General features: G+C 43.6%; 1 protein-coding gene across 1 annotated transcript in view; it reads right to left on the bottom strand.

Moving 5' to 3' along the window:
• The window catches only part of Arid5b (AT-rich interaction domain 5B), a 179,086-nt gene that overhangs the window by 78,617 nt on the left and 80,933 nt on the right, over positions 1-19,536 (bottom strand). The window contains exon 4 of the mRNA XM_004632021.2: positions 11,285-11,515. Coding sequence (XP_004632078.1) covers positions 11,285-11,515 — 231 coding nt within the window. The remainder of the gene's footprint in view (positions 1-11,284; positions 11,516-19,536) is intronic.

Here is a 19,536-nt window from a genome sequence, read left to right as displayed (position 1 = left end):
AGACAGACAGACAGACAGACAGACAGACAGACAGAGATATCCTTGTTAAAATACTTGATTGCTGTGGAAGTCCTCTGGGAAGCGGAAGCAGAAAGATTGTAAGTTCAAAACCAGGCTGGCAATGTAGCGAGATCCTGTCCTTAAAAATGTATAAAGGACTGGGGATGTGCCTTGCTCACCGGGAGGGCTGGGCTTGTCCTCAGTTTCTCCCCTCCCCCATTGCTTATTTGAAAGCCAATGATGTTCATGCAGGGGACTGAGAGGAAGAAAGTGCCATCTGCCAGTCTCTGGGTGTTGCCAGCCTGCCTTGCCTAAGGTCTTCCACAGGACTCTCTTGGGAGACAGAAGTGTCCCCTATAAATACCATATAGTGAACCAAAGACTCATAAAATCTTCCTGGGTGTTAGTGTCACCCACTGAGTCATCTTCTCCTTAAGGAATAAACCAGCCAAGCCTTTCCTTCTCCATTCTCTCTGATATGATTCCAGCCTGCCCTGTCCCCTGTGTTATGATCCTGATGCATCAAGTACAAACTTTAGCTAGATCCAGGCAGTGTCCTGACACAGTGGATACTGTTGTTTTGTCTCCAGTGGCTTCTGATGTCTGAGTTCCAGGTTGGCGGGGTCAGTGTGGTGACCTCTGCTTATGGGTTTGTATTAGCCCTAATTTGAGGAAGACACTCTACTTCCTCAGAAAGAACACACTCCTAAATCATTCAGACTCCAAGATCTTTTAAACATCATAAAAGATGAGCACTCTTAAACCACTGACATTGACTAATTTCTGAAGATCATTCTTCAAATTGGAAAAGACAGAAACATTGTTGAAAAACCTGGTCCCATTGACCAAGATACTTTTCCTTAATGATGAAGTCCACAGTAAGCTGAAGCTCATATCTGATCTCTCTGCATGGTGACACCTGCTCCTAATCCCAGGGCTGCGGAAGGCTAGGGCAGAAGCACCACAAACTCAGCATGAGTAATTCAGTGGGACTTTAGTGGGACCCTGTCTCAAAATAAAAATAAAAAAGTGGAGGTCAACAGGGACCTAGTTCAGTGTGAAGGCCCTGAGTTTAATCCCTGGTCACACACACACACACACATGCACACACACACACACACACACACACACACACACACACACACAGACAAAGAGACAGAGACAGAGGAGACAGTGACAGACAGAAAAGGACAGAGACAGAGACAGAGAAAGAGAAACAGAGACAGACAGAGATAGAGACAGAGAGGCAGACAGAGACAGACAGAGATGGAAAACCTATATCTGAGAAAGGAGTAAGAGGATGGGGATGGGGTTCGAGGTCCTCTGCAGGCATCAGAGTTTTTGTCACTTCAACAAACACATGTGGTCAGAAACAGGTATAAGGCAGAATTCTTACTCCCTCAAGGAGCTTGAAGTCCAATGACAAATGCTGAAAGTGAAGCCATTAATTTTCACAACAGGCAGAAAGAGAACCACAAAACCAAACAAGAAAAACTTCTTTGAAAAAGTTCTGAGTAACAGAGAAGGGCTAAAAAGCTAAGGGTTCTGTATGATTATTATGAAGCGATTTTTCAGTCTAAAATCTACCTTTCGAGAAGCCAGGAAATCAAGCAAGAGGCTCGCACCCCATCTCCTACTGCGGAGCAGGTATGTCCCTCCCTTTCTTTCTTGCAGACCCCAGGGAAGGATCCGATTTAATAAAAGATGAGCTGATTTTCTCTCCACGTGGCCTCCCGTGGGTCCCGGTCACAATGGGGTCTGAGGGAGAAGAGCGCAGGACAGAGCTTTCAGGGGAACCTGACAGCCAGGAAGAAAAGGGTTGTGCTTTGGAGGCTGCTTTTTTGTCTATGCTGAAAGCTAAAAACGGCACAGGAAGCAGCCTTCTTCTTTGAGTTTCAAAGTCTAAGTCATTTCCACGTCCTCACCCAAAACAATTTCCTCCTACTTGAATCCTCCAAGGTCCGGCTGGCGGTTCACCTCCTCTTAGAAGCCTCCCGTGGCGTCAGGACCATCGCTTGCGCACCTCCCAGCTCCAATTAGCCTCTCCACCTCGCAGGATCCACTACTAAGCTTTGGCCAATATCTTTTTTTTGAGCCTCAAAATAACTGTGACGTAGCTGCCTGTTTCTCTCACTCCACAAGGCACAAGTGTGCCCGTTGGGGCATCCACCCGAGTGTGGATGCAAGATGAGCAAAGCCCTGTCAGTGCCATGCCCCACCTGCTATCCTGTAGGAGCTGCTTAACCCCTTGAGGTTGCTCGTGGGTACAAATGCGGCCTGGGAGGAGAGTTATAAATGCCTTTTGTAGTGAAGCCTCGCTCCAAGCCCATCTCAGACAGTTGAGTGTGTGTGTGTGGCTCCCGGGCTCAGGTCCCCACGAGGCCTGGAGCTCTGCCTTATACCTAGTGAATGAATAAGCACCCGAGGAGCACAGAATGCATTCGTCTTTTTCTGCCTAGATTCTATCTGTTCTTCAGTCTTCCAAGATGGCAGCTGCAGGGCCCAAAAGGGCATTCAGAGAGGAGACTGTTGGGGAGAGAGTTCCTAGGCAACTTGCAGAGGAAGGATGAGGCCTGGGTGAGGGAAGCAAGACCGATGCCAGATGGTGATGAGAAGATTTCCTGAGCAGGCAGCGCAGGCGGCCCTGGTGCCAAGAGCTTGGCTACCCTGCCTTCTTTGAAAACCCATTACCAAATCGTGGCAAGCGAAATTTAATTTTAAAAAGAAATGATTTATGTGCTTCAGGAATAAAGAAGTCACAGAAGCTGGAAAGCTTGCATACATTTCATTTTTTGAAATTAGGCCTATAATTTTTCAATTAAAGAAGGATGCCAAATTGGGAAAACCAGTGTGTTCTAAGCAGAAAATTATAGAGAGGTGAGCAATGAAAGTCCTGTCAGTGTGGAAGCCCGGGAGAACACAGGGTTGTTTACTATTTGCCCCCTTTCAAGATTGAATGCATAGTTCCAGCTCTTAAAGAGGCCTCATGTGTGCAGAGCCCAGATGCTTAGACAGGGACGTGAGCCCTCTGCTGAGTTGTCGAGAACAGATGCAAGGACAGCAAGACATGAAGCAGGAGGATCAGGGCTGCCTGATTCCACTCCAGTGGTTTTCAGATTTTTTTTTTTTATCACTATGATCATTCTTTTCTTAACTCCTCCTCTGCTTACCAGTCTATCCACTCAAGCCCTCTAGAGCTTACTGCATATTCAGTATCTAGAACACTGCTGACCATTCTGTGTTTCCAGGGGAGTTGACATTAGGCAGCCTGCGTGCTCTTCCTCTACAGGGTCTGCCTGGGTTTCAGTCTTGGTTTGAGCACCTGCTGCTTGGGACATGACCGTGCTTTGATGTCCTTATTTGTCTGGTAAAGACAGCAGGGATCCTGGCTTGAGGACTGCCACACCCATCCGCTCACCTACCCAGCATGCATGAAGCTTCTGCTAGGCTCTGGTCCCTGTGTGCACACTGGTGCACAAAACAGCACACTTTCATTACCTAAAGCTCACCTTGTAGCATGTGCAGGGAGTGGGGAGATGGCCTGCAAACATGTAAAGAAACAGTTGCGCGAGTTAATTTCAGATAATGATGAGTTGTGGGGAGATAATTACACACTGAGGGATGAGAGGGGGCTGAACTTATGGAAGAGGGATGGCCAGAGATTCCTCTGGGGAGGAGAAACTTGGCTAAGGCCAGAAGGATGAGAAGGAACTGGATGCATTGGGGAAACGCATCTCATGCAGAGGGACAAACACACAAGGGTTTCTGGGCTAACAGATGTTGAATCATTTTTGGTATCAAAAAATACCTCCATTTCCCTAGTTGTAGATTTAAAGCAATCGTGAGGGTGTGCTTTGAGGCCCCACTATGGAGTCAGCATGGGGTTCGGGTGTGCTAGGTGACAGAAGATGTGGGAGTCAGTCATGGCGAGCACTTCACCGCCCTCACCATGACCTGGCCAAGTGCTTCCACCACTTGGTGCTTGGAACAGTTTTGAGCGGTCTGTTTCAAGAACAGTGAATCCATGGTCACCTTGTATTTCATCACTCCCTTTTCTACATACTACGATGCAAGTACTTTAAGAGGAAATTTCTTTCACTCAGACCCGTTGTGCACAGAGGCCAGAATAAGACACAGTACAAAGGAATACCAGGGCCGGGGAGGATAAGCACTTCCCTGGCAAGTGTAAGGGTGTGAGTCCAATCCCTGGTTCTTAAAAAAAAAAAAAAAGGAATACCAGGTGTGGAATAGGCCCTGGTTGAATAGATGCATGGATGAGTGAATGCCAGAGGAGGCACTGTGCATCAGGCACCATGCTAGGCTCCAAGCATCCCAGCCATCTTCACTTATGTCCAGGGGATCCATCTAGCTTCCCTGATAAGACAGATGAAGGGGCTATGTATCAAGAAGATTTTAATAACTTATCACAAGGGCAAGCCAGATAGCTCAGTGGACTAAAGTGCCTGCTTAGGCAGGTGCAGGGGCTGGGTTCGATCCCCAGCCTGCCGTGCCATGCCAGTCCCTCCCCTGGGGCGTGCTGAGATGGCAACCAAGACTCTGTGGGGCGGCGCAGTGTGTAATGCCAGTGCTTGGGAGGCTGAAAACAGGAGGATCACTATGAGTCTGATCTGTGTAGTGAGACCCTGTGGACATTGTACTAAGTACATAAAAAAGAGAACTGATCATATACAGACCTATTGAACCTAATTCTAACACCCCCACTTATGATCAATATATTTGGTCTGTTATTTTTCAATGACCTAGTTTGTTTCTGGTAGTGTAAATGTGTATTTCTGAATTGGAAAAAAAAGTCTGTTTTGCCCCAAAGAGGAATATTTGATTCTGCTAATGCAGAGGATAGATTGTTCTTGTTTCTCTATGTGAAATGTTAGGTGAAATATTTGCAGTATAGGGACAAATCCTTCTTTCTGAGTTAAACAAGAGTTATCATACCCATTATCCCAAAACGTGTTTACCAAGTCACTGCATCCCCTCAGCTACATTTAGAGTCCAGAGTTATTTTTAAATCTTCCTTAAATTTCCAAAAAAAAAAAAAACCCACAAAAAACCCAGAAAAGAAATCCACTAATCTTACTAATTGCACAGATCATGACCCTGCAAGTTAATTTACAGTCACAACATAAAAGTTCTTCTCATTCATCTCCCAAAGAGATGACCTGCCAGCTTCCATGGGCTCTAAGGAGCTCTGTTCCTGGCTTTCCTTTCACCTTTTTGTCCTGAACACCAAGCCTTCACGTTAGTCCCTGCAGCTCTGCTGGGGACATCAGATGCACCTCTACCAATGGATTTCTCTGGATTGGGGTCACTCTGCTATGAAGCCCTGAATGTGCTCTCTGTCCCTACCTTGGTAGCAGTGGGAAGGCTACAAAGACTGGTTTACGAAAACCATTCTCTTCTGATCAACAAAACCTCTAGAAACGTCTAAAATGAGAAGGGAGGCCTCTGAAGGTTGCCATCTTCTACATAAACAGTGATGTATAGGAGCACGGCTCCTTTTTCACTTGTTTTCAATTAAGGACAAACGTCTGCCTTGTTATCCTTTGGGAGGTGAGTGGCCATCACAGGCAGGCAGTGAAAGCCTCAGGGTGGACGGGGGCCATGACAAAGCCACTCGACCATCAAAATCCACTGTGACTATGAAACTTACTTGGGCAAGGAAAAAACTGCTTACTTACAAATTCCCATGATCCTGGACAAAACAACTGCCTTTCCTTCCGTTTTCCAGCAAAACATGTGATGTTAGAGGAGAAGAGGCAGAGGCCAGCTCAGCCTTTGCACTCCAAAATAATTTTGTATGGCCAGAGTTGTCTTTCATAAAAAATTCAAGGTTTTGTCCCCTCATCCACTCTGCTTTCCCCTGTGCCTTCTCTTGTTTTGTGTATAATGCCGTTATTTCATCCAACAGGAAAAACAGAAAGAGAAAAGTCAACGAAGAAGCAGAAAAGCTCCTTTAAGGCATACTATATGAAGTAGAAAATTTATCTTTGCCAGTAGGGTTCCAGCAAGGCTCTGGGTTCCTCTTTTATTCAAAGAATAAGATCATTTTTGACAGATGCAAGTTGTTCAAGACCTAAGGTTCTGGCAGAAATAGTGGAGAATTTTCACTTATCAAGAGGAGTTTTAAAAACTTGAATACAGACTTACGTTGAGCCCAGTAAGTCAGCCATGGATCAGCCAACTCTACAGATGGGGCAAGTGAAGGCCCTCACACCACCTGCCCGGGGGCACAGGGGATTTGAGGGCTGAGCCCTGCCTATCTGCCTGTGAGGGCCGACTCTTCCCTGCACCCTGCCATCCACCCCCAGGCCCAGCAGAATATGTCTTCCCAGAGAAACAGAACATGTCTTGCCCATGTTGACAGTCTGTCTCAATATTCTGCTGTCCACAAGAGTGACCACCACACCCCATCGCACTCCTGGTCAAGAAACACATCCAAACACATCAGGATGTCCACAAACATAGAAGCATGACTGTGGGTTCTGTGTCTCTTTGCAATTCAAAGCTCCGAACAAAATAAGACATGTTAGGCTTTTGAAATCATCCTTAGCCTAAGCCATTCGGCCCCACCCATTTTTAAGAACTGCAGACCCCGCCTTCTGCGGGCTGGGTTGCTTTTCATCTCTCTGATGGGAGCCAGGACCTTCCGTTACCCATTCATCTACGCTAGGCCAGGCCTCTGTTTGGGTTTAGTTGTCAACACTTCACACGTGTGAAATCAATCTGCGTGATATTAATGTAAACACTGTACATCACAAAATGGTGGAGACTATTGTTCAAACAGCAAAAGCCGACAAAGTGTTTGCAGGTATGTTTTTTCCAAAGCACAGACAGGCATCAGTACCGTATAAATGGCAGCACGTGTTTCATAAAAGAGGAATCACTCTAAAAAAGAGGAAAATTAAGCTAAGGGTTGTTGGCAAGTGCCGCATGTCAGGAGATTCTAACGGAACAGTTGGGGCAAGAATTTTGCAAAGGTTAGAGATTTTTATGAAGAAAAATTGCCATACATGCCGCTGCCCCTTCTTTGTTATTATAATCTTATTTCCTCATTGCATGCGCAATACAATGAGTTTTCATAATGCTTTCATGGGATGTCGTCTGTTTTAGTTTTAAAAATACTCAGGCTTCTTGTGCTGAGAAAGAACATACCATGTGCAGGGCAGCCTAACAGGGCAGCCTAACAGGCAGGAGGGAGAAACATGGGGAGACTCCAAGGTGGAAGCCTGTCGGTTACACCCCATCAGCGTGGCTCCATTTATGCTTATGTCAGAGGCGTAGGCATTGTAGGAGTTAAAGGAAGGAAGGGGCTTGAGTAGAACACAGTGCTGAAAGCAGAAGGTGCACTACCAAAGCCCCTGAGCCTAAAATGACCTTTCCCAAGTAAGGAGGGTAGTTAATTAAAGCCAGAATATATTTACACTATTCTGAATATCTCAATGTAAATAAAAATTAAAATTACACTACTGTAATGTTGGATTAAATGATGAAATTTCATCTATTTTATTTTTCTTTAATAGTTTCTAATCAAACTTTTCATTAAACAGCTTCATAAAATTCCACAGAGAATTTATTTACAGGGACTCATTGTGGATTTAAACGCTTACTTTTATTGTTCAATTAAAGTTGTTATTCAGTGGACAACATTAAAATAGTGAGGAGCAGGGAGCTGTCTGGGCAGCAGAGCAAGGTGGCTGTCCAGAGCAAAGTCTTGGCCAGGGAGGTGGCTCAGTAGAATAAGCACTTTCCCGGCAAGCACAAGGGCCTGAGTTCAATCCCCTGTTCCACAAAAAAAAAGAAAAGAAAAAGAAAAAGAAAAAAAAATAGTAACAGAGCAAAGACATGAGACCCCTTACTGCAGCCCCAAATGACGAGTAATGAAGAGCAGAGCAAGCCTAAGAGAGACCCGCAGCTGACCTGGTAGAGGGCAGCCAAGGGCTCATGGGGACAGGCAGTATGTGGGTTTTAAGCACTGCACTTTTCTAGTATTTTCCTAAAAGCCTGAGGGCTCTTTTAAAACCAGGCCAACTCCTACCTTTTAGGGTGCTTTCCCCGGCCTTTCTTCTGGCCCACCTTTGGCCACCTCTGCTCACTGCTAAACCCCTACTGCACTTGCCCTGTGTGACACCTGGCAAATACTTCACCATTGATTTTCCTATAATATTAGCTAATCTGTCAGGTGCAAAAATCCTGTCTTCCTCAATTAGATTTAAAGTCATTAAAACAAGCAAGAAATGTTTTATCTTTTGCATACCCCTCCCACCTCCACTCCATAATCCTATTTACTAGCAGAAAGCAAAAAATACATTAATCAATAAAGTAAACATCATTCAATCATAGAAAAGCAGACAGGGTTCTTTTGAGAAGGACTTTACAAGTATTTTACATCAATTTATGTATTTCAGGTGTCAAAGGTGTAGCTGCTAAATGCGGTAAACTCTTGGCCATCAGCTCCACTATTCATCCACCTGGTGATATGGCTAATAAAATTTGATTTGTACACCCTAGGCACACTGTTACCTAAATTACATTGAACCAATTACTGAAGTCACCAGACGTGTGGTACAGAATATATACTGTGTGGGAAATTCATCCACGGGTCCCCCGACATGCTCGGTCATCTGACCAAAGTGCCCCAGTCGCCTGGCAGTGTTTAATATTAGGAACATTTGTTTAAGGCTAGTGACTAATTAAATTTGTGTTCTTGTATCAACTGTTAGTTAGAGAAACCCAATGCCACATTTTAACGAACACTTTAACCCGTGTTGATCTCAAGTACAGCCAGTTGGAAGTTGAAAAGGGTGTTCAGAATTCTCTGAAAAGGTAAATGTGTGACAGACATAGGAGGCAGAGGGGGCACCTGGGGAGGGTGATGGGATCGGGTCGGGACGAGCGGCTTTGTTCTCTTGTTACACAAGCTACTCTACAAAACACAAACTACATGAAGTACAAACAACTAAAATCTCTAATGTTCTAATTTTTAAGCTGGCTGTCTAAAAGCTCTTTAAAGGTACCTTTATTCCAAAAGAAAGCTTCCACTTTAAGAGGCTAAAGAATAAAAAAAAGCATCGAAATTAGCTGTAACAGAGTGAAGTCCAGGGAAACACTCAAAAGTCAGATGCTTGTGTTTGTGAGAACATTTACAACTAATTTGGTGACTCTTAACAACCATTGTGATGACTGTTGAGTTGGAACTTCTAGACCAATTCTAGATGTAGCAGCTTTGAAACTCAATGACTAATAACTCTTAAATTAGTCCAAAAGGTTAAGACATTTTTTTCATTATATTATATTGTGAAACTCTAATTTCAAATGCTCTTAAGTGAAGGCAAATGTTCTTTCAGTCTTATTCAGCGTCAGGAATTTACAGTCCCTTTGAGCACCAAGCAGGACACAGAGTGTGGGCGCAGGGGACAAAGAGGAGAAGCTCACAAGTACTGAAAGAGAAGGTTTGCAAAAGCTGAGCTGAAAAGAGAGGATTTAAAAAAGTATACCGGATATCTTGATCTACTTGAATGAAAGGTTATTTAAAGATTTAAAAGCACAACAATGAGTATTGTTTTTGTGTAATTTATTTCCAGTTTTTATTTTTCTGTAGTACATTAGTATATTAGCATTACTAATGGTCAGTCTGGTGTAGGAGCTGAGCCGTGGAGGTAGCGCATCTTCATTCTTTGTTCATGCCCTTGCCCTCTTTTTTTCTGCCTCAGTCTGACGATTCCACTTCCTTCCGTCTTTGGGAAAGATCTCTCCCTACTTCCTATTACCCATCCTTTTTTTTGGTTGTTGTTGTTCTTTATTTATATTTTGCTTTTCTCACATAAGAGAAAACATTTTATTTATTTGGTACAGGGTCTCACTACACAGCCCAGAATACAGCACTGAGAGTACAGGCATGCACCACCATGCCCGGTTTCAGTGGGTGACTCAGCGTGGGGCCAGCGCTGCATGCGAACCTCGGTCCTTGCCCATGCTAAGCAGATACTTAGACCGCCGAGCTATCTCCGCAGGCATGAAAACATCTTTCTTTAAAGGAGGAAATATAATTTGTACAAACCCTATTTCCTCTTTACATGTGGAATCACTTGAGAAGCAGGAGTCGTAGATGACATGTGACGCATCAGTTTATACACGGGCACATCTTGGCCTTAGCCACTGAGGAGCTGCGATGCCTTCTTCCTGTTCCTCCCTCCTGCCTCGCTTCCTGGCTCACTGTATCCGATCCCCTTGCACCCCACTGAGTTGTCTTCACACAACTACTGAACAGAAACCCTTGCAGGAGCAGCAACAGGGCTCTTGGGGTCATAAAGAATGGTATCCAAGAGGCTATATGGGGATCTCCAAAGAGTGCCGAGGTCCATCGCGGCTAAGCAGGATAACTGGAAGGCAGGTAATCTACAAAGAGGGGTCCTCGGGGAAACAAGCCAGCAGCATCAGGGAAGGTGCCAGCCCACAGGGACCTGATGCTCCTCTCTAAACCGGAGAGCTCAGCCTCTTCCATAGCCCGAGGGGCCCACAGGCCCCCAAATCCCATCTCCAGGGGTGTCTCCCAGAGGAGGGCTTGGGTGAGGACATGTCCCCTCATGGAGGAACCCCGGCATGACCCATTCTTCGCAACAAGTGAGTGAGAAGGTGCAAGTATGGAGAAGAGGCGGCTCGGCTCAGCCGCAGACGCTGATTCCCAGGCCAGGAGCGATTCCCAGGCCAGGTTCCCCCGTCTGGTCTCCTTGCCACCACTCAGCTGGCAGAGATGTAGATAAAGATAAATGTGTGTCGAGCCCCACCTTTGGTGGGCAGTATGTGTCTATGTGGGAAATATACCACGGACATATGAAGCTCTATCTATCTATCTATCTATCTATCTATCTATCTATCTATCTATCCTACTTGTAGTACCAAAGTAGTTATTTTGTGCAAAGTAGTTAGTCTGTGCATTTTTATATGAGTACCTTATAGAAGAGAGTGATCACATGAATTTAAAATAATTCACATTTGAATAGTCACAGCATTTTACAAATGATCCCCAAAGCTTTGAGTCTGTCCTGAGGTCTAATTTCCAGAGACTTCAAACTTTATATTAAACAGCAAGTTGCAAATAATCATATTTTACCAATGGTAAGAGGTGGAAGGTCCTGATGCCGTAGCCACAGCCGTGGAAGGGCAGGGGGCGATGAGACATGGGTTTGTGAAACTCAGCCCACTCCCCCTCGCTGTTCTTCACCGAAAGTGCAAAAAACAGTTTTAGGCAGAAAAAAAATACACTCACCAAATTCGTCGCATATACTCTCATTTTCTATGAGAGTGGGGTGGTCAAAAGTGTCTCGACAGTACAGGATCTGGGGGTTCTTGCTGACCACGGCGATGCCCCCCAGAGCTAACGCAAACTGGTCCGTGAGAATGGAGGATGGCGTATCCTGGATGCGCTTCAGCATGGAGCGGTAGCGGCAGTACTGAGGGTAGCTGAGCACCAGTACGTTCACGTCCTCCTCGTCCTCCCCTAAGCAAATGAGAAAGCACTCCTGTTATCATCTTCCCGCAAGAAAGGCAACATTAGGGCCGGCGAGACAGCTCAGTGCACTAAGCGGCGGCTCTGGCTAGCTCAGGGACCAGCGTTCCATCCGCGGTCCTGCACACCGCCCGCCTTGCCCCCGGGCGCGCTGAGCTCACGACTGACCGAGTCCGCCTGAGCGTGGTCGCGCACGTTTGCAATCCTTAATCACTATTCTGACTGGACTAAAGACATTATTCTCCCCGGGGACCTTCTCTCACTCCTTCCTCATCCCAGTCTGGTGACTCCAGCCTCCTCCTGCCCTACTTCATCAGTGCAGAGACACACCCACGCACACACGGACACATGCATACCCACGCACACACACAGCCTTAGGGTTCTCTCAGTGGAGAAAAGAGGAGCAAGGTAGCCCCAGGACACGTTAAAGTCATGTTTGTGTCATTGGAGCGTTGTAGAATCAAAAACTATTTTGTGCGAATCTGACCTGTTTTTCTAAGTACTAAAGTCAACACGGTAGGGAAAAACATAAATTTGTGGAGCTTCTTCATAGAGTTTGGTATTACTTTTGTATGGAGTCGTGAAGTTTTGGAGGTACTTGGAAATTCCAAAAGGTCATGTGGCCCCAGAGAGGCGCCTGCGGGTCCAGGTAGTACTGCCATCTTCTCTGCCATTCACATTATTGCTCTGCAGCAAATATTTCCCATTCTCTCTGGTCCTGAGGGAAGGCGTTGCTTCCCACTTTCTTGGGAGTCCTAGGTTTGGTCAGTGAAGTGTGACAGAAGCAACGGCCGCTTTAAATAGTAAGTGCAAGCTGGGCATGGTGGCGCGTGCCTGTATCCCCAGCTCTCAGGAGACAGGTGGATTGCCGAGTTCAAGGCCAGCCTAGACTGCATAGTGAATTCGAGGCCAGATGGAACTACCAAGTGAGATCCTGTCAAAAAATAGTAAGACTGTGCCCCACCAACCATAATCATTTTTCCACTGGCTATCTATAATGGTTCAGATAACAGCTACTCGCCTAGGCTGGATCATGGAGCCAATGAAGCAATCATGAAGCAGAGCCTCTTGTTGACCCAAAATTAATGCCCAGAATAAGCAGAAAATAAAACTTGCAGCGTTTTAAGGGCTATGGTATAGGGGCCACTGGAACACGATCGATCTCAACTTGATTGATATAGCCATCTTCTCAACCCTCCCGATACCCATACCCCTATCTTTTAATGTTCCTAAATCCATCTGGTGATTTGGCATCTGTGGTAGGATCATGCTGAGAGGACTCCCCAAGCATCGCTGCGAGAGAGCTCCACCAGAAGCAACTTAACTCAGAGGAGTGTCTCAGCCAATTCAGTGAGTTCTAACGATTATTTACATCTCACCGTATTTTGTGCTCCTTTATAAAACTCAGATTTGGTGTGGTTATATCCCTCCTTCACCCTAAGTTAGAGCATTAGGAAACACCTCTTTTGGTAGCATGCCATGTCCCCAATGTCACGCTGAATTTAGGCTCCATGACCCACTTTTCTGTCACTCTCCACGACCACACTATCTGCATGGTTGTAAGCCATCCCCAGACTTGTCACTTGCTTATCCAAAGGGAAAACATTCAATATTCCAAGCCCTCACCATGCTGCGGGAACTGCAGAAGATAGTTGTTAAGGACACCAGCATTATCACGGCCATCTGGTGGCCAGTGGGAGACAAATGAGTTAGGACGGAACATAATGATGACACACAACCAGTGCCGACGGAAGGTGCGCTTGTGACCTTTGCAGACAGGGGGCCAATGCCCAGATGTATTTCTAATTATGTTCACCTAGTTCCTCAGGCTGGAGGCTTCTCCACAAATGGAGATATTTAGTGGCCTGCAGGATGTCATCTTCTACTGGTTCCCATTTCTTAGGCTCCTGGCTGGTTTGTGGGTAGCCACTTCATCAGCTGGTGCACTTAATTAACAGGAAATATGTTTCATATCAAAGGCAGATCCCCAAATGAAAACTACTTTTCAGATGCTGAGATAGATCAATTTGAGATTCTTGTAATAAACTGGGGCATTGAAGTTTAAACACTAGATTCAAGCCTGTGCTTTGTTATAGAGTTAAAGCCTAAAAACATTTTGATGGAAATATTCGCCAAACATCAAGCATCTAATACCATCTCCTGGACATAGCAAGTACTGATGATCCCCAAAACCCACTAGGGATGTTCCATTCATTTTCATTTTGTTTTGTTTTTGGTACCAGGGATTAAACTCAGGACCTTGCACTTGCCAGACAAGCACTTATTCCACTGAGCTATCTCTTCAGCCCTCCATTGGTTTTCTGTGAAACAGCAAAAGCTGCATTAGTTTCTCCAAGTGTTCTAGAAATAAAATGGAGGAAGTTGTGCTTTTCAGGTTGAGAGAGGGGGAAAGAACCGTTAGTTTCGCAGAAGACGCCTCCTGGATTCGGGAGTCCACTTCTCGTGCCTTCCATGCCCTCAGTCTCAGATCATTTTTCCTAACAGGACTATCTGCCCGCTTCCTAACTCTGTGTTCTGAGTGGCGTCAGCTTCCTGAGGTCTTCTGTGCTCAGGCATTCTTTCTCTCATTCTACCTTTCCATCTCAACTGAGCTCAAAATATTTATTCCCTTCCTTCCTGCAGTTCCTGAAACATTAGCTGAGCCGTGAGTCCTTATTGTTGGAAAAAAAGAACACAGCACGCTGTCTCTACTATTCTCAACGTGCCCAGTGATGATCCATTCACTCTGTAGACTTTGTCTCTGGGGTGGTTCCAGGGCTGCCCACAACATCAGAATCACGCAGGTCAGCCATACGGAGGAGGGCTTTTGGGTGCTGCCAAGAAAGACTGACTCAGAGTCTCTAAGGTGGAGACCCAAGAATCTACAGTTTTAGCATGGATTTCACTACCTTGTGCATATGAAACTTTGAAACCATCAATTCTGACTGAGTTTAGCATTTTACACAGATTTACAGTAACTTATTTAGCTTGGGTTTTTAAACACATACACATACAACATAGAGTTGTAGATGCAGTTTTCATACGTTCATACTCATAGCTATCAGGGATATAGAAATCTGTATTTTTATATCTATCTATCTATCTATCTATCTATCTATCTATCTATCTATCATCTATCTATCTATCTATCTATCTATCTATCTATCTATCTATCTATTTATTTTTGCAGCTGGCTCAGCCCACCCTAGGGTGGGGCTGGCAGGGCATGTGGCGCTGGAGATTGTACCACGGTCCCTGTGCTTGCCTAAGCTTGCCTAAGCAGGCTCTTTAGACCACTGAGCTATCTCACTGGCCCTAGAAATCTATATTTTCAAAAATTCTTGGGCTGGGGAGATGGCTCAGTGGAATAAGCTCTTCCTTAGCAAGCACAAGGGCCTGAGTTCAATCCCTGGTGGGGGGGGGGAATTCTTGTTTTCTTTCTAATCCCCCTTGTACTTAAAACAAAATACAAGATTATATTCCCTTCTTTTTTTCTCACTTTTTTTTTTTAGTACCATTGCATGTATTACATCAGAAAATAAATGAAAAAGGCCTTGTTTTTACTAAAAATATAATGGACTGATGGGCTGTTTTCTTATTTAGAAAGTAGAGCAAATAGTAATGCTGTTTCTGGTATTACTAATAAAGCAAGACCACTTACAAATGCCTTTCACATACAATGTTTGCCTTCTGCTCCCTGATCATTAGCGTTACGACTTCTAGTATTTCCCAACTTAGAGGTGGGAGGACTGAGGGTGAGACACCAAAGGAGGGCCAGGATCCTGGAGGGATGGACAGAAAAGGCTTGCTTAATCTTTGAACCTCAAATTTGATGAATTTTTCATCATAACAAAATGCCTCAATAATAATATTAAAGATAATAGACTTTTAACTAATTTACAATATGAAGGATGAGGAGAGTGACCTTTGATCAAGTGAAAAATGATGTACTTCACAGAGAATTATAGAATTCAGCCAGTTATACATCAAATTTATTCTAGTCTGGCTAAAGTAGCTTATTATTATTATTATTATTATTATTATTATTTTAATTTTTTTAGGGAAGGGTCTACCTACTAGATTGGACTTGTAGTGATCTGCCTGTTTACAGCTTCCCAAGAGGTGGGATTATAAGCATGGACCACCATGCCCAGTCTCTGTTATTATTTTGAAAGCACTCTGTTCTTGTAGCAATTTAACATTATCAATGCACCTTTCACTTAAATCAACTTTATAGTCATGTAATAGGAAAGAGGGCTAACCCTAAATTCTACATGTCTAATATTCTAACAATCTAATGCCCCCATTAAATTCTTTCCACACTCAGAGACCAGAACACAGCAGGGTCTTTCCTAATGTGGCAATGTTTAGCAATGCCAAAACAAAAATTCTAATAAATGTGTTGCTTACGAACAGAACCACCCATTTGCACCAGATTTTTTTTTTTAAATGTATTTAGCACGGGGTCTACAGGGTCTCACTATGTAGATAGGACTCCTAGGGATTTTCTTGTTTTCAGCCTCCCAAACTCTGGGATTACAGGCGCGTGCCACCACGCCCTGTCTCAATCACTGTCTCAGTACACCCTGGGAGCGGGGTTGACACAGCAAGCTGGGGATCAAACCCTGGCCGCTGTGCTCTGCCTAAGCAGGCACTTTAGTTTGCTGAGCTATCTGGCTGGTCCTTGGACCCGAATTTTGAAATTGTTTAGATAAAGGCAAATCTCCAACTTTGTGATCAGCTATCCTTAGAGGAATTGGCTTTCCTAGTTACAACACCAGAGAAAGACCTGGAGGGAGGTTCGCTCCTGTGGAAGTTTCTGTGAGCAGTGAGTAAGGAGAATCTAGAGGGAAGAGGACCCAGAACAGCCAAGTTAGCAGCGTTGGCTTCAAGAGGATGCCCAGCCTCTTCACGGCAGCTCAGGCAAGCGGGTTGATTTTATCAGAGACCTTTACTCCCTCAAGACAAAGTGTGGCCACCTTAATAGGAAAGGTGTGTTTGTCAGGGTATAAAATTATGAATTTGGGGTGTTTTCCAGATCTAAAACTATGAACTGGCACCTAAGACTCTGCATCAAATGGATTTCCTGCAGATACAACTATGAGCAATTTTCCATTGGCATGTTTATTTTGCCCCAGTACACTGAGAAAACAAATTCAAGAATGCTTATTTAAATTCCTCCCCTCCTCCCTTCCTCCTTATGCATTTCATATACATATAAATAAATACTCCCATGCAAAGTTAGCCATGAAATAAGGATTCCCAATAGACGCTATGTGAGACACCTTCTCCTTTGTAATTCACACACAGCAGATACATCGAAGAATGAATAAAGAAGGGCTGAATTGCACATTTGTTTAGCAAAAGGCAAACAAAGTTTTCCTGGAACAACGATTTTCTTTTAGCCACACCCACATAAGGAAAGAAATCAAAGCATTATAGGGGAATATTCTTGTAACATACCCTAGTGGGTTGATATATCTACATCTATATCTATATCTATATCTATGTCTATGTCTATGTCTATGTCTATGTCTATGTCTATGTCTATGTCTATATCTATATCTATATCTATCACTTGATGTTAGTGAACAGAAAATGATCAGAAATAAATAGCTGGTGTCTAAGAGTAAAATTTTGAGCCACAATTCTGATATTCTATTAAAATATCACCCCATTCTTCCATTTCTCCTCCCCACAAAAAAGTGACTATGCCTATTTTAGAATGAAATATTCAAAGGTAATAAGAGACCTCGAATTACTAAACCTCATTTCAACTTCACTTAAAAGAACTTTGCCTATTAAAAGTTAATACCTAAAGTACACTGCTTGTAATGTTCAACCAAAATTACTCTAATCCTGTGCTTATATCATAATTACACGTTTTGTTAACCTCGCTCCATGTCAATTTTTCACTTATTTATATATTCTCCAAGTCCAAAACAGAATTCCACAGAGAATCTGTAATTATAATGTGAGACTCCACCCACGCTTTCAAACAGTAACTGTATACCACCGCTTTAATCCTGAGCGGGGCTGGGGGTGGGGCGGACTGGGGGAGGGGGAGGAGCGGGCATTCACTCTGCATTGCTCAAGTTGTCTTTGTACAAAAAGAGATGCATGAAATAGCAAGCACAATGAATTAATGGAGCCCTGACTTTCAAATATCCATAAAGCTATTTTAAAAAAATAGTTAATGGTGGCCAAATGCACAGAAGGTTGAAAACATAAATTCTGGAGGAGAAATTTGCTTTTATCTCTTATACAACTTAGAAATGTAACTTTTTTTCTTTTAATTCCGGGGCAGGGTGAGAGGAAGGAAGGCTTGTTTCGGAAACATCACACTATTATGCTTACTGAAAACCACTATAATCTGCTTCTAACATCAGTAAGTTTAAAAGAAAAAAAAAAAAAAAAAAAAACCTTTAAAAAACCCTTCACACCGGGATTTTATAGAGCCTGGTGGAAAAAATCTGCATGTTGCTTCCTGCACCTAATTACCTCAACTGAAAAATCTGCCAAGTATTTTGCCCTTTAGTTCCCTTAATCGTATTAGGGCAAATGCATTCGGATGCCAATAGCAACAAACATTTAAAGATTTTCACCTAAAAGATTCCAAATATGTCTGAAGGCTAACTCTGAAACACAGTGTCCCACATGCTTCAAAGCCAACGCGCAGTTTTTCCCCTCCCAGCAAATATGAATTTGCTCATGTTATAAAACTTGATGTCTACTTTGGAAACAATTTAAGCAAAATACTGTCAATACAGAGGCTCTCGCAGTGACTTGTGCTTCCTTCTGTTACTTTATTGTGTTAGGCATTGCTCTCCCCAAGCCTTGTACTTCTCACTGTGCTCCTAGCAACCAACCAAAGGCAAAGCAGCAACTCTATATACCTGGCACTATTCCAGTTCTTACTGCTAGTGACAATTATACTGAAGTTTCCATTTAATTGCTCCTCTGTTGTGACACGGAATATTTGTCATAATTAGGCATTTCCTATTTTCTGTCCATTCATCTTTGATTATCACTGAAAATGATTTTTTTTTTCTTTTTTACTTCAGAAAACCTAAGCATGAAAATTCTACAGATAAGAGTAGCTACAGCTGTTACTATCATTACCAACATTGTAACATGCAGGGGAAAAAAAAAGAATATAATTTCTCGGAAGGTAATTTTCCTTTCAGTCTAAGTGCTCGCATTCATCTTACAGTTACTCAATGATTTCCTGTTCTAATTACAGGACATTATACAGAAAGACATTTGTAAAGAGAAAATGCAGAAGGGTATATGACTAAATAGCCCGAATTGGCTGAAAGTGTTTAAAATTCCAAAGTTGTACATCAGCTTCATCAATCCGCGGTTATGGCTCTGTGTAAACACGTAATGTTTCCCTCTCCATTTCTAAGGCAGTAAACTTAGTACTCAAAGTTAGTACACATCAAAGGGGAAATACATTTGCAGTTAAACTGATGTTAGAGAGACGGGTGAAGGACAAATCAGTCGGGCTTTTTTGTGTGTTTTTTTCTCCTCCTTCATCAAAGCTGCTAAATTGGAAGCATGCCAAGACATGGAGTGGAAAATATTAGTAATGAAAATAAATTAAATGCCTGATTAAAGGGAGAGAGAACAAGATTCCATCCGGAATAGAAATGAAAATGCCACAAACTATTTCATAAAAACATACTGTGACGTAAATTACACATCGGTATTGCACTGTTGTGGTTATTTTGAGAAATGGTCCGTACTGTAAGTCAGCTGGTGTGGCCCCACCCTCATGATTTTGTAATTCTCTACACAGAAAGCAAGTGGGGCAGCCCTGAGACTGCTTAGACAGAAAACAGACGCAGCCCTACAGAACTGCCAATAAAAAGATAATGTACTTTTAACATAACAGAACAGGGAGATTGGCTTTATTAACTCAAAAAACGACTTTAAATGGTCCCCAGCTTGTCATTTGTTTTGATAAATGGAAACACAGATCTTCCCAGGATAGGCAACAAAAATATCAC

This window comes from Octodon degus, unplaced genomic scaffold, assembly GCF_000260255.1.
Source record: "Octodon degus isolate 3935 unplaced genomic scaffold, OctDeg1.0 scaffold00046, whole genome shotgun sequence".
Taxonomy (NCBI): domain Eukaryota; kingdom Metazoa; phylum Chordata; class Mammalia; order Rodentia; family Octodontidae; genus Octodon; species Octodon degus.
Note: the sequence above shows the minus strand (reverse complement) of the source record. Positions and strands in the feature narration are given on the sequence as shown.